At 39.0% G+C, this 15,549-nt stretch overlaps 2 protein-coding genes across 2 annotated transcripts; one reads left to right on the top strand and one right to left on the bottom strand.

Moving 5' to 3' along the window:
- Positions 1 to 769: 769 nt before the first annotated feature.
- On the top strand, positions 770 to 14,882 carry LOC120422981 (uncharacterized). The gene is made up of 10 exons (XM_039586591.2): positions 770 to 1,497; positions 9,284 to 9,520; positions 9,578 to 9,802; positions 9,866 to 10,020; positions 12,831 to 13,053; positions 13,119 to 13,451; positions 13,515 to 13,706; positions 13,764 to 14,131; positions 14,199 to 14,268; positions 14,353 to 14,882. The coding sequence occupies exons 1-10, from the start codon at positions 1,228 to 1,230 to the stop codon at positions 14,632 to 14,634; spliced, it is 2,355 nt and encodes a 784-aa protein (XP_039442525.1). The 5' UTR covers positions 770 to 1,227; the 3' UTR covers positions 14,635 to 14,882.
- On the bottom strand, positions 14,807 to 15,498 carry LOC120422982 (lysozyme-like). Its single transcript, XM_039586592.2, has 2 exons — positions 15,284 to 15,498; positions 14,807 to 15,226 (listed from the first exon to the last, which is right to left on the bottom strand). The coding sequence occupies exons 1-2, from the start codon at positions 15,428 to 15,430 to the stop codon at positions 14,915 to 14,917; spliced, it is 459 nt and encodes a 152-aa protein (XP_039442526.1). The 5' UTR covers positions 15,431 to 15,498; the 3' UTR covers positions 14,807 to 14,914.
- Between the last annotated feature and the right edge of the window lie 51 nt (positions 15,499 to 15,549).

The following is a 15,549-nucleotide window of genomic DNA, read 5'->3' as shown; positions in this document are numbered from 1 at the left end:
AAAATCATAAACCTTTACAAACGAAGTTCAAAATAATAACTTAATGCAATATTTCATAAATAAACATCATGTCTGTTTAGAGTTCTTATTTACTTGAAAAGATTATTGCTTTGAAAATCTTAATCATCAAAATCTATAATTACTGCATTTTAAATAGTATTTTTCCACTCATCTCTTACAGTCTTCACCAAACCGCGATCCAAATCACAATTTCGGGAGCCGCTGGCACTGACGCTGCCACGACTTTTCGATTTGCTCGAGTGCGTTTCCAGCACCTTATACTTTCAACGCCAAAAAAACGATCACAACTACTTAGTATGCTCTGAAAAGAAAAACTCAGTGGTTCTCAGAGCAAAATGTTGTAACAGAGTCATGTTCTATTTAAAAATTATATAATCTAGCGAAGTTGACTTTATAGCTGTCGGCCACCATTGCTAGTACCAACCACTTTTTTTAGAACAAAACAATAAAAAAAAAAACTCTACCATTTTCAGTTACTCAACCGTAAAAAAATTTGGAAAAAAGTCATGGTTTCAAAATTAAAATGAAAAGTGTTTTTGTCCCCTGATTCCCGGGTCCATTTTGAAGCGGGTGGGAGGTGGGCGGCGAAATAAACTTTGAAAAATATTTGCAGCCGCTTAAATTGGCATTTTCTACAGTAAACCTAAAGTTTCAGAACCTCTGGTTCAAATCGACCACAACTTTAGACTTGTTATAGAAACCACGAAAAGGCAAAGGAAAAGCCGTTGCAACTGCGACGGTCGCGGCTCGCCCGCCAGTCGTGATCGTGTCGTCGTCGGGTCAAAGTCGTAGTTGGCGGCGGCGTCGTTTCAGGGCACTTGATCCTCTCTCACCAGCGGCAGTTCTAATCGGTTCTTGGAAGAACCTTTTTTGTGTTTTGTTTACAAAAGAAGAAGGAGTGCACCAAGAAGAAGTTGTTGGTATAGTGCGTATCTGTGCGTGTGTTAGTCCCACACATGGATACCATATGGAGAATGCGAATTTTTGGGAAGTAAGCAGAACATCAACTTCCGGTTCTCGTGTGCCCTATTTTGGTACACAAATTGTGATTTTGCGTGTTATCAAGCAATAAATCAAGTAAACACCGGGTTTAAAATCAATACTTTCCCACAACCGAGTGGTGCACGTGTGCACCTCTTGAGAAAAAAAAGTAGAAAGTGGTTCACACAATACTCACAAAGCAAAGCAATATCGCGTGAGTAAGCAATGGCCGGCGTCCTGTTCATGGTGCACATCCCTTCGGGGAGGTACGAGAAAATCCTGCGCCAAAAGGCCAAGGAACAGCTGGCCGCAACGGCCGACGTCAAGCTCGAGGACGAAAAGCCGGCCGGCGAAGGTGGAGTTGGGGAGAAACCAGCTGCGACGCCCGTTGTTAAAAGCGGTGGGGCGGCAGGGACGGGGGCAAGTCTTGGGCTCGGAACCACCGAGGAGACCCAGCCGTTCCTGACGCCACAGCCACGCAAACATCAGCTCAAGGTAACTGGATCGTGGTAGTGGAGGGCAGATAACAGTTTCGGGATTATGAGTTGTTAGAAGTAATTTACAAGTTCTGTTCGTGTAACAATGCTTGGTTATCTTGGCTAATTTGGCTAATAGACAGAAAAGTCATAAATGTGGAACTAATTTAAAGACGAAACCACAAGCCACCAAGGTTTAAACCACACAGGAAAAAAAATATTGTGGAAAATTTAAAAATCAGATGTGGAATATGAAAAATTACACAAAAAAAATGTATATACATATATTTACACTTTTTTCTGACATCTGTATTGTTTAATACATCGGGGAATGTGAACAGATTTTGCGTCAGAAAAAAATGTGTAATAATTGTGGCAAATGGGCAGTATTCATGATTGCTGAGAGTCGCAGGACTCTCGCCCTTTGCTATTAGTAAGTATCCAGCAAAGCAAAGTGTATAGCATGCATTTGATACTGTCAACTCCCATTCGGCTGTGTTCTCGTCGCTGTCATGTTGTAAACTGGAGCCGAGGGGGGTCCTGTTGTGAATTCTAGTTGGAGGTGGTCCGAAGATCATTGAAGAAGGTAGAATTCGCCATCACCCAAGACACGAAGGCACGAAGGATAGACCATGTCTTGGGGGGTGAAAGGATGATAGGATTTAGTGATAATACCACAATTTAATATTTGTCTTTCTCTCTTATTTCAGACAAAATGTCTGGTCCGAATCCAAGGTGTTGCAGAAATCTTCCACTATACAGAAGGGGTCTTCCTTCTATCATTTCCTGTATTTTGAAAAAAGGTGGTGCCCCGAATGTGGACATATAGCTTATCACATTTACTCCATACGGTGTGAACGTGACATGCTGTATGTTTGCAATTGGTGCATTGGCTATTTTCAAAACAAGATAGATGTTTACTATTCTTTTAAGATACAATTTAGTAAAATCTAAAATCTATCCATCTATTTATTTTGCTATTGCTATAACTTGTCCCTTACCTCACAAACTTTAACTACTCTATTCTTCAAACTTGGAATCGCAATACATTATTGTAGAAATGTAACTGCTGAAAAAAATTGGTAAGAAATTTGGGCATAACTGTTATTAATATGATTAAAGGTACGTTCAATCTGTTTTATTATATATATTAACTATTCTAGTTTGCTTGTCTTGTCCCATATTTCACAACTTCAGTTGTTTTCTTGTAAACTTCTCGTTACAAGTTGGTATTTCTGTCTAGTTGCAAAATAAGGTTTCTTTATTCTTTCTTTCTGTGTTAGTCTGTTCCAATGTTCGATTTTATTTTACATTGTACTTATCCCATTTTTTCTCTTTTTCTCTTTCATGTACCTTGCGAGCATACGATGACCGAAAAAGTCATTGTATCAGCCAACACACGTGTATTTTTCACAAAGCCGCGAAACAGAACAAGTATTTTTATAAGTGCGTGAATAACAATCGGTCGTTGAAGCTCAAAAAATGTGAGAACAATATCGCGCCGTGGTTCAGTGATAATAAGGCGAAGAAATTAGACGAAGATTCCGCATGAAGAATATAGCGGAAATTATGTGTTAATTGCACAATGAGTGAAGGTTTGAAGTTGACACTATCAAAAGGGAATGGTAAGATGCAATAGTAATATTGCTAGGTTTGATAGTGTCAAAAGGTAAGATCAAGGAATAAGGATTATATGAAACTATATTGTCATAATTATTGTATTCACTGAAATATCTATCCGCTTTCTACCCCCAATGTGTCCTGCACTGGGGGTGCCTGGGGTAACTTCGAGTTGACCTGGGCCGCCCGAGGAATTATGTCGTAGGTGGTTCGTGTACTTCTCACTCACCTCTCCTCGCGGCAAGGTTTTCCGTAGGTCTACACTCGAACATGCAACATGGGACAGCATGAATCTTCAGCTGAAGCCGGACGAATGTATTCCGAAATTACAGAATTACAGAATTACAGAAAAAATGTGTAATAATTCTTCAATCAATGTTTGAATTTTCATATTTTATGTGTAGTTGCCCTTTTTCAAAATAAACTGAGGTAAAATTACACAACAAATGGTAATAAATCAAAATTTCAAACGTCCAATATAAAACAACAATAAAAATAACTCATTTATTTTTTTTACGCCCTGAAAATTGTATTCAAGAAAACATTTGTACTCCTTTATACACAATAAAAAAAAAGTTAATTATTGGAAGTTGAAAGATAAAGCTTTATTTTCAATTTTGAAAAATTCAAATAAGTTTTAAAAAAAACTCGACTTTACTGTTTCTCACACCTAATTAAAGCATAATCACACTGATGTCCGGTCTAATTGCATACACACTGGTGATCGACAATTGTAAACACAATAAATCACTGAGCAAGGTAACACAGACGAAAGTGCAAGCAATCGTGAAATGGAAAGAGACAACACAAGTTTAGCCAACAGCATTTGTTTTTGATAACGACCCGATCGTGGCTATTTGCGTGTATATCAAGATCAAGAGCACGATGAGGATCCGATTGTCGGTCACAGGCAGAGCTACTAACACTACTACCATTATCAAACTCAATGTCTCGGTTGCTGTTGCAAGTTGGAAGTTTGTCAAACGTTTTAATACTGAGATACAATTGTATAATTTGAAGAACAAAAAACACTTTTTGTTGGAATCGAACACAGTAAAAAAAAACATGGTAATATGGTAATATAATAATGAGCACATCTTATATGTCAGAAAAAATGTGTAATTTTACCACTTAAAATATGTAAATTTGCCACTTTTCGTTGTAATGCCGTTTTTTCAGTATAAAACCTTCCAAATTTACACATATTTTGCTGTGAATGTTAAGAACAAATGACAAAGCTTTGTTTATCCAAGTTCGCGTTTTATATGTTTGTTTCTGTAACTCAAACAAAATGTTTTTTTTTTTAGAATCATACAATCAATACAAATAATCTGCACTTGTACTGTACGTATAAATTTACACAAGTATAGCACACATTTATTTTTAGATTTTTGTCAAGTCAGAAATTTCCATTTCGATTTAGCACCTCCACTGATCGAACCAAATTGATTAGCATCAGAATGAGAAAATTTCCATCGTTAAAACAACACGAACTGAACTAAAAGAACTTTGTCATTTCTACACACACAAAAAATCAATTAGTGGTACAATTAGTAAACACACCTTCCTGGTGCTAAACTATAATTATCGCTTTTGCTCATTAGTCATAACTTATACCGCTGCAGGAATGTGAATGACCTATACTATGCAATCATCACAGGGATACCCTGTCGAACCGGAATTAGAGCTGGAAACATAGCTAAACACATGGGCTCATATTACTTTTAGCGAGAATAGGGTGTGTTGGGGGAAATTGATTCATTTAATAATAACTGTTTTTGGAAAAGTTACTGATATATGGAATTATTAAATTCGATCATAATAAATATGTTTTCTACCGAAGGCTTTCATAGCGGTAAAAAGTCTAAAGCATTTCTACCATCAAAGCCAATTTATGACACATGTTCCGTTTTGGAACCGGCTTTGAAATAGAGAAAACAAACTAAAGGGCCAAAAAGGCAGTCTACCAACATTAAACTGACCTTATCGCCGTAAAGTATGAGATTATCAACCTTTTGAAAACATTACCGTTTTTCCTGTCCATCGGGAATATCGAAACTAGCCAAACAACGAGAATGAAGTTGGGCGTGTAGCAGCTCCCAAATGTCGTTTTAGGGTGGATGACAAATTGTCCGTTTTCTGTTGCTTTAAATACTTTCTGGCATGTAGGCCGGTGATGTCATGGTTCGGGTCAGCACCAGCGGCTCAGAAAAAGAAAAATCAATTTCACTTCCTCACCATGCATCAGTCTGTGCAAACAGTGAAAGGTGATTTAGATATGCTAAATCAAGTTATTTGCATTGTGATAAGAGTGATGGTCAAATGCAATGAAAATATCAATAACTGAAAATGAAAAGCATCTCTTCTTGTCCAAATAATAAAAAAAATTAACCCTCTACTGCCCAATTTTTTTTTCGAAAATATTTATTTTTCCCGTGTTCAGGAGGTCATTTTGAGCAACTTTTGTTCTACGAAAAACTTTACTTTTCTTGTTTTATTTTTAGTATTTTAATTTGCATTTATCTTGTTTAGTTTATGTTTGTTTTTGGTAGTATTTGGCCTACTCTACCACCTAATATAATTACATTTCGCCTATCTAAATTTTTCATGATTTTACAGTCACTTTTTCAATTTTTTGCATGTTTTTCACATTTTCTGCTATAGAATCGCACCATCATCATTTAAATTGTAAAAAAATGCGTAGAGGCATAGTCTGGGACACTACAAAAATTACTGCATACTTCTTTTTACTGAAAATATAGGAAATGTTAGTAAAAAACATTGCCAAAGTTGACCCCTAAAAAATGACATTTTTAAAAACATTGGCAAAGTCACATAAAACAAGTTTAACTTCCAACCCTGAAATTTTCTAAAATTTTAAGAGTTCTTCTTTCCAATGCTTTTTAAAGATCAAAAATCGGTTGGAAAATTGATTTTTTGGCGATTTTTTAGATCGAAGCCCATCTAAAGGCGGGGTTAGGTTGTAGAGGGTTAAGCAGACAATTTTCATTGTTAGTTATAATCTGGGTGCAGAATAGTTGTCCGCAAAGCGGCCTCAATTTAGAACTGTCAAAGCGGAACCAATTTACTGTTCGCAAAATAATACCAAGAAGTGGCAAGTATTGTGATCGATCTATAATTTATTTTGTCAGGAATATAAAAAGTCGATGGCGTCGAGCTATTAAGGTATTCGAAGTCAAAACATCTTAAGAAGAGGGTTGAAATCGAGTTTGTCAAAACCTATGTTTATGACGCTTTTTGAAATGTTAGCGACGAATTATCAATAACTAAACTATGAATGATACCTGCCAAATAATATTGGATAATCTTACTCCGATATTATCACTGCACATCAAAGATACATAATCTCGGAACTTCCATTCGGTTGCTCTTCTGATTCACGAAATTCCACCCACTTTTGACACAATTTTTCATCACGTGGAAAACAAAAAAGGGCTCTTTTGGCCGCCCATCGTTTAGAAGAAAAAAGTGGGATGCACTTATTTTTTCATCGAAAACATCAACATCAACAGATCCAAAATGTTTCAAAACAATTCACTTCAGCAGCAAAAAATATGTCACGCTTGAGCTTGAACATAGCCTTGTACTTTGTTTGTGTTTACAGCTGTAGTGCTGTTGTATTAGTGGGGAGCGGTGGGGAGCTTTCGAGAATAACGTTACGCATTCTGTCTTTTCAGCACCCAGGTTATAATTGTACAGAGCAATCCCCTAATGGCACCCAAACATGTATAGGCCATCGCTTAAATTTTGAAATTATTGCAATATGAACGAAAAAAAAAATTTTTTTTCCAGTTTCCACCATTTAAAAAAAAAAACATAAAAAAATGTCCGAGGAATCCGATAAAAATATTTTCAGACATTTGGTCCCGAGACCTTAAAACCCGCATTTCAAGTTTTCATTGGACCTTTTCAGATGTTAGGCTAGATGTTTGAAACTTCATACTATTTGTCTGAAAAGGCTATCTAATCATCTTTCATTTGCATTCAAGACAGCTAAAATCGGTTGAAATGGCTCGGAATTATGATTTTTGGAAAATGTGGTTATTGCGATAATCGACGAAAATAGCCATTTTTCGGACCACCCTAACACGGAGTGGGTCACCCTAATGGCCAAACAAAAAATACGGATCTAATTATTTTGGCCAAGGAAACCCCGGAAAAAAATTGAGCCCGATCGGAGAACTTTTTTATCGAATCATGCTGTTTTCGTAAAGAATTGCTGGAAACACAAAAAATCACGATTTCCTGAAAAAATATTGAAAAAAGGAAATTTTAACAGTGTTTTATTGTTGGCTTCAGCTTTTAATGTAAAACCAAACATTAACGCCCATCACTGATGAAATAATCTAAAAAAAAAAATATACTTGCGATCTTCATTCGCTCACGAGAGAGAGTAGGCGAAACACGCAAAAAAAATCGCTCCCGAATTTCTCGTATAAATCAGTTGAAGATTTTTTGTATTTCCATGTAAGCACCACTTAAATTTATTTATTTCATTTTGGTACACACATTACCCGTCTACAAAAAGTAACAGGTCATTTTTCGACGTGAGACGTGAAATTGATGTTCCGACGAATATCAAAATGATGATTTTTTTAGATTCCTTTCAACGATTTTTCGTGCGCGAGAGAAGAGAGCCATGTTCTTTTCCGATTTTTTATCTTGATGAGCGTCAAAAGATTTGCATTTGATGATGATTCTTCCATCGCTAACGCCCATTTGAAATGTAAGCCTTGATTCCAAAATTTTTAAAATATTTTTGTTAAAAATATAAAAAAAATTCACAAATAGTCGACGTCGTGCTAACTTGTTGCACGTGCATTTTGGGCCAAATTGAGTTGAAAACGCCATTTTGTGCAGCTCACAATGCCTCACTTTTTGACCTTCACAGATCCCAAAAATTCGATTTCAATCCTGAGATATTATTTGAAAACCTAAAAAGCTCCGAAATTTTTTGTCACTTTTCATATGAAAGAAGTTTTAATCTTGTCGTGCTATCTTGTCACTCCCTGAAAATTGATGTAAGTGCGACAACTGGCCAAAGGGATTTCAGGTCAGAACGCGTTTGACGCACGTACAAGTTAGACACCTGTAAACATTTGTAATTAGAACTCGGGACTCCAGCAACCAACTTCAACCAAACTTCGGGACAATGCACAGAATGGTCAGCCAAACAAAACGTGTTTGTTATTGTTTACATTGTGTGCTCTAGTTTATGTTTATTCAAGGTCAAACATTAAAACGCGTTTTTCTCGAAACGTCGAAATGGCGGGAGCGGCAAGATAGCACGACAGCGTCGAAATGTTTCATTTTCCAACATTTTATCTTGTAAAATTATAAAATTTAAAAAAAAAGGCTTTTGAGAAATTGTTTTTTTTTTCAATTTTGTTTGAAGGGAGTTTTCATATCATTTTCGTTGAACTTTTCATAGATATTTTGGCAAGGACAAAAACATTTATCAATGATGTAAGTGTTGATTTATACAGTTTTAGCCTAAATGTCCACGATTCTGTACAAATATGAGTGCAAAAACATTCAAAAAAGTGTTTTAAATCAAATATTCCGTAAAAATCGTTGTATTCAATATTAAAATTCATCTAATAAAATTTAACAAAAAGATATTCGTTAAATTGGGAATGAATATTTGATTTCAATGTTGGATATGAGGAATGTTGGACAAAATGTAGATAATACAGGATAGGATAGTTTTGACATGACAAATATATAAAAATATGACAAATTTTTAAAAAAAAACTGCTTTCGTGTGACATCCCCACTGATGAGAGTGAAAACATTTGTTAAAATAAAGCCAAACCCAAACAGAACAAACCAAACATACATACTAAACTCGCCAGTTTGCTCCAGAAAACTGACACTCTCGTTATATTTAGACTGAAACATCGTCGTCGCAACAGTTGACTACGCCAATCCCGCGCCTCCGTTTTTTTAGTATTTGTTTGGGTGTGCGGACTACTAATCCTAAAAACGTGCACTCGAGAGATGCGCCAAACCTCAAACAAATATTTAACTACACATCGGCAAGTGCACTTAACTGCAAAGAAATATTGCACTTTGCATTTCCGCTGAACTAAGTTGATCTACTAAGCATATGTCAATAATCTATCAAAACACGTTTCGTTTGCTTTCTCTGGTCTCTTTGGCAGGTAAAGGAGAAGGAGGAACTGCGGCACAGTTTGTTAGATCTGACCGATGCCAACCAGAACAAACAGAAACTTCAACCTTCACAACAGCAGGAGAAGAAGCCACCGGACGCGGGTGCCATTCCTCCGATTCCGTTCATCGACTGCCCCACCGACAATACGGATAAAGAGGGATTCAAAACTCCAACTCTTGAGGATAAAGAATCCAGCGGCGATGGCCAAAAAAATACTACGCTCACGGTAAAAACATTACAAACTCAAGAAGATCACCGGTTCTAACCATCCCACCCTATCCAGGTTCCCTTCGATCGGACGTCCGCGTTACGAAAGTCCTGGGAAGGCTTCAAGGACATCCTGGGATCGGCCCGCAAGGAGAAGGAAAAAGATCCCCGCGACGCGGTTGTGGAAAGTATGAACCTCGATGCGGAATCTTCCCTCGAAGATGTCATGAAGGTGATCATCCGGGAGAAACGGATCACCACGGCGGCCTGGATGGACACCAACAAGGGCAAGGGGCACCAGGTAGGATGTTGAACCTTTCCGAGTTGATCAAGCTTATCAATGATGGGATAATTTGCTTTCTAGATCATGTTCTCGCTGGAATCGGGCAACAAGTGTGACGATGTGATTTATCTGCTCAGCTCGTGGGGTATCGGAGAGCGGTTCAACTCGACCATCTCGATCACGTCCTGCACACTGTTTACCGAGCGGCAAAGTGAGGAGGAGGAAAAGAGCTCGGAGTAAGTAGAATAAGCAATTCTTTCCGAATCCCGGATATTGTGTTCAATTATGGCTAAAACTTGAGCTTTTTCTGACCAAAACTATGTTGCATCATTGGATTGTACCTTGGTTCGTACATACAAGTCTCCGTACATATTTGCAGGCATAAAAAATAGGAAGCCAAATTGTTTCTCTCGTGGTTACAATCCAGCTATCAAAACAGGATTCCAATCAACATTGACTGTAGTCCAGATCTCAAAATTAAGAGGAAAAAGGATTTTTCGTAAAACGTTGAAGTTTTGGAAAAGGGGAAACTTTTTGTAGGGTTGAAAATTAGGATGGTTCACTATTGGGGTAATTTTGAAAATTTAACTTTTCAGGAATATTTTTGGGATTGTGGTGGTCTTCTAGAAAGTTATTGGACTTGCCAATCCAAGCAACATTGTCCAAGACACCAAAATTTCATCTCGTAATCTACGCCTTCTATAACCAAATTTAGAAAAAAAAGCTTCTGATCAAACCTAGTTATCTTCAGCTAAAGTCACCAAAGCTCCAAAAAATCACCATTTTTCGGAAAATCCATTTTCCACTTAATTTTGCGGGCTAGGTCCAATGCACAGTGGTCCAAAAAATTGTGTAAATTTGGATGTTATAAAATAGGAAGGTTTTACATATCGTCTTTAATTGTGTAATAATTACCTTCATTTAGACTGAAAAAGTGGCATTACAACGAAACAGTGGTAAATTCACACTATTTCAGATGGAAAATAAAAAAAAATCTGACATGAAAATTGTACTCATTCTCACATGTAATAATACCATGTTTTTTTTCTGTGTAAATTTCGTCAAAAAATCCACCAAACATTTTTGAAAATGAGTTATGAAGAGTTCAAATTTTTGTAAAGTTTTGGAAAATTGTAAAGACAGCAAAAATATAGGTATTCCATATTAATTAAAGTCATGACGCTACATTTTTATGGGCTGGGCATCGAACTTTTTCTGCACTTATAAACCCGGGATTCGAACTCAGGACATTTGGGTTACTGATTGAATGCGTAACATCTGATCAAGGCTGACCAAAATTTATTGAAACATTATTGAAATTGGAGGAATAATTGTTGAATAATCTCTTTGCAACAATTCATAATTTTGGTTTCAATTTGTTTAAAAATAGAATAACTTTATTTTTCAAAATATGAAAAACCTCTTTCTCTTACAACGGCCTTCAGTAAAAGAACATTTTTCACTTTCATTAAATTTGTTCAACAACGATTGTCTTCATAGACCTACAGTCACAAAATTATCAATCACCCATCAAACTACATCAGACCGTGGGATATATTTTTTTACAAAAGTATTGTATGGCATGAACATTGCAATAAGCAATCAGCTGAAAACAATTTCAATCAATCAATCAATTCACCTGGGTAAAGAATTATGTTTTGCACATTTGGGTTGATTTAAAAATCTTTTGAATTTTTGAAAATTTTCGATGTTTAGTATCGCAAAAAGTTTTTTTTCGCTATTTTTTGTTTTCGTCAAATCTTACATTTTTTGAAAACTAATGATTACAAAACAACTGAACTAGTGTAAAATGAATTTTAAACATTTTTTGCATTCAAATGTTGAGACTACGGCTTATTATTTCTTTTTTTTTGCCTTAGACCAAGATATTACGAGAATCAAAGGGTCTTTTAAACAGTTTAGAATTGGAATGTAAAACATTTCCCAAAGGAAGTGTTTTGAGCACCAAAATGTTGGACTGTCTAGCACTTTTATCGAAAAGTTATTCTTTTCGGGACTGTTTTGATTTTTTCAATACGTATCGATGAATCCACTAAAACAATTTTATCAGCAGTTTATTGTACAGGTTGAAACACTATGATTTTTCTGGTCTTAGAACGAGTTACAAACAAAAATTTAAATGTAATTTTTTTTTAATTCCGATAACATTCCTTGAATAGGGTTTTAATGAAACGTCCAAAATGTACAGAACTGGAAGGAGGCCGCCAAAGCCAAAGTGATTCAGAGGCACATTAAAACCGCGGAGCGTAAGTTTAAAACACACAAACTTTATTGCTCTACTCGTACACGAAACGATTTTCTTCCAAAGATCGGAACTAAAAAAAAAAATGTTTGAAACTCTAGAAAAATCATCACTTTGCAACTTGTAGCTTTTTGAAACTAAATTTTTGAAGTGTTTTGTGAAAAAACGAACAATCCTTTTCCCCATTATTTTTTGTTAAAATTTGATTTGTTCGAATGCCAAAAATAACTCTTGATTCCTAGGAATTTAAATAAAATGGGAATTTTGAAGATGAAATACACGGCCCCAGCGAAAAAAAAAAAACATTTTTTGACGTCGTCGTTTTTTGACAGAAATATTTTTGAGAGCCTGTACCAAGCTTCAGAAGCCATCAAAAATCAACTTTGAAAACGAAAACTTCACCGTTTTAAGAAGTTTTCCTACACGCATGCAACATCCCTATGTAAAATCAAATGGAAAATGTACATGTCTCGAATTAAGCCCAGACGAGTTCATTTTCGTAATTTTGGCGACGATTTTTTAGCATCCTGGGTGTCGGGTGTGTTTAGTGTCGCCTTGAGTCAGGGGTATTCAAAACGCAAAAAAAAAGCGAAAGCTAAAAATTTGGTCAATTGGACTTAAAAAAAACTCTAGATTTGAACAATTATAATACATATCTAGAGTTTTTTTTTATTAGGTCCTATAAACATATGAAAGACAATAATTTATTGGTCCTTTAAAAAAAAACTCTGGATATGTGCTTCCTGAGTTTCACCTAAGAATAAATTCTTTCACAAATTCCAGCCTCAACGGTGGCACCAAGGACGGCGGCGCCTGGAACACCTTCCTCTCGTCGGTCCGCGCCCGGCTCAACGTGGCGCAAATTGTCGAGGAGGTCAAGCACGACGCCGCCATCACGTTCGATTTCGTGTCGATGCTGTGCGTCGCCAGTATTCTTGCCGCGTTCGGTCTGATCGAGGACAGCACCCTGTTCCTGATCGCCAGCATGCTCATCTCCCCTCTGATGGTAGGTCGATGCGCCTGCAAGTAGGCTAGAAGTGATCGAATTCTTTTTCTCACCACACCTCACAGGGACCAATTATCGCCGGCATCTTCGGCACGGTGATCAAGGAAAGTAGCCTGCAGTTGATGGGGTTGAAGAACGAAATGATTGGTATCTCGTTAACCACTTCAGTTGGGTTTATCTTCGGGCTGATCGTGTGCAGCTTGGACGAGCGATACGGCGTGGGTGAGGGAATTACCAACGAAATGTTGAGCCGATGCGAGGTGCACTCGCTGCTGGTGGGCATAGCCATTGCGTTGCCGTCGGGTGCGGCGGTGGCCATTGCGATTCTGGGCGAGAACATTGGCTCGCTGGTAGGGGTGGCCATTTCGGCGTCGCTGCTACCACCGGCCGTTAATGCTGTAAGATCGGATTGTTTTATCAATTTGTTGTTGGAGAAGCAACTAATGCAGGGTTGATTTTAGGGAGTTCTTTGGGCATTGTCGCTGCTTTGTTTGCTGTTTGGCTCGCAGGACACGCGGTATAGTGCCGTCGTTAAGACGCACATCTACTCGGACAACCAAACCGTGGAGTTGTTTACGCTTGGCTGCATGAGCATGTGCCTCACGCTGCTCAACGTCGTCTGCATCTACTTGATGGGGGTCATCTTCCTTAAGGTAAGTCGGCAGACGAAGGCCCATGAACAATATTTGATCTTTTCATTTCCTCTGCAGATCAAGGAGGTAGCACCGATCGTCAACAAGGACCAGAAGCAATTCTGGCGGCACGACATCAAGATCGCCCGCGACTACAACAAAACGCTTCACACCATGGACGGAATGTCCATGAGCAAGCAACTGATCCATGAGCTGACCGCGATGCACCAGGGCCAGGACGCGGACGGGCGCCAGTACGGGTCGGACCGGTGGCTCAACACCATCCAACGGAACCAGCACACGTGGTCACCGCGGCACAACTATCACCAGCGTGACCACCGACCCACCGTCCAGGAGCTGGAAGCGCTGTACCTAAGCCTGGCGGTGAACCCCAGCGAGAACCAGTTCCACTACTCGCAACACCACGCGCCTCACTCAATCATGAAGTACTGCGTAAGTTCCGTGCCACCAGAGCACTTTGTAACTAACCCTTTTTGTGTGGTCTCTTTCCAGACTTCCTCCTTCCTATCTTCGCTCAGGCAAACCATGGTCACCACCCAAATACACATCGATGACTGACGACGTAATGCCATCTTCCAACAAGTCAACCAACTCAACCAGAACCCAATAACTAACCCAAACCCCTCTTCTTCACCCACCCTTTCAGTCGCAACCGTCCTCGCCAACGCACCGCAAGCGGCTCGGATCGAACCCGATGGACATCGCGTTCCGGCGTCACCACCGCTTCTCCGATTCACTCCGCAGCACGTCGGCACCGCTGTCCAAGATCCTCGAGAACGTGACCAGCTCCGCCAGTGGCCTCGAACAGGCCGGAACGTCCGCCCCGAGTGGATCGGATGCCGGAGGTGGCAGCAAGCATTTCAAGTACAGCTTGAAAAAGTCCAACAAATTTACCGTCACCCCCGCGTATGATCCCATGAAGAAGTGATCCCGGCGTTGGGGACTCTCTCGAATAAAAGTGAAAATATTTCCCGCCCCGAGGGCAGTGTTTGTGTGTGCTTTGTGAAGTATTTTACGTGTATATCTTTTATGTTATGTTTTTCGTCAATTCCATTTGATGAGTTGTGATTTCCTATTAGAACAGCAAACAAATAATCCCGATAGCAAAATTTGTACATTTACTGTAAGAAAATCGTGTTTGCACAAAATAAAGCTGTTATCTATGTTACCAAACAATGTTTTTTTTTCTATTCTTCGAAGTGTTCACCTTAATCCCGTCCCCGTCGCTGATTGCTCCTCAAACAGGTCGCAAACTTGCGCGCAAAGTCCGCGTTCAGCGCCAGGTGGCACGTTGGTCCCCCGTTGATGTGCAGCATCGCGTAGTCCACACAGTCAACCCGGCCGTCGTTGTTGCAGTCCTTGCCGTACTTTTCCATGTATTGCGTAATGATGTTGGTCGAGCAGTCGTACTGGTTGGCGCACTCCTCGTACGCCCCGAACCGGTTCGGATCGTCCTGCGGCTGGACCACCTTCCCGGAGTCGATCCAGTAGGCGCGCGAGATCGAAAACGGGCCACAATACTGCAAATAGAAATCTTTTAATCAAATTTCACGCATTCAACACCTTGTAAGACGAACCCCTTGGCCGCACTGCATCCGGTTGCTGCAACCCGTGGATGCCTCGCAGATGCACCGGAAGCACGTGTCGTTCAAGTTGGACAGAAAGATGGCCTCGGTCGACCACGGCGCGGCAGCGAGTAGTGCTAGCAGGGTTAGCAACTTCATTTCAGTTTGATGACACTTGCTTTTCTAATAAGATTCATACAGAACAACGACTACGGAGCAACTGAAGATGCACTATCAGATAGAGCTGCACCAGTTCAATCTGATGCTTGTTTGTAATC

Source organism: Culex pipiens, chromosome 2 (genome assembly GCF_016801865.2).
Source record: "Culex pipiens pallens isolate TS chromosome 2, TS_CPP_V2, whole genome shotgun sequence".
Classification (NCBI taxonomy): domain Eukaryota; kingdom Metazoa; phylum Arthropoda; class Insecta; order Diptera; family Culicidae; genus Culex; species Culex pipiens.
This window is presented reverse-complemented; position numbering and strand designations above follow the sequence as displayed.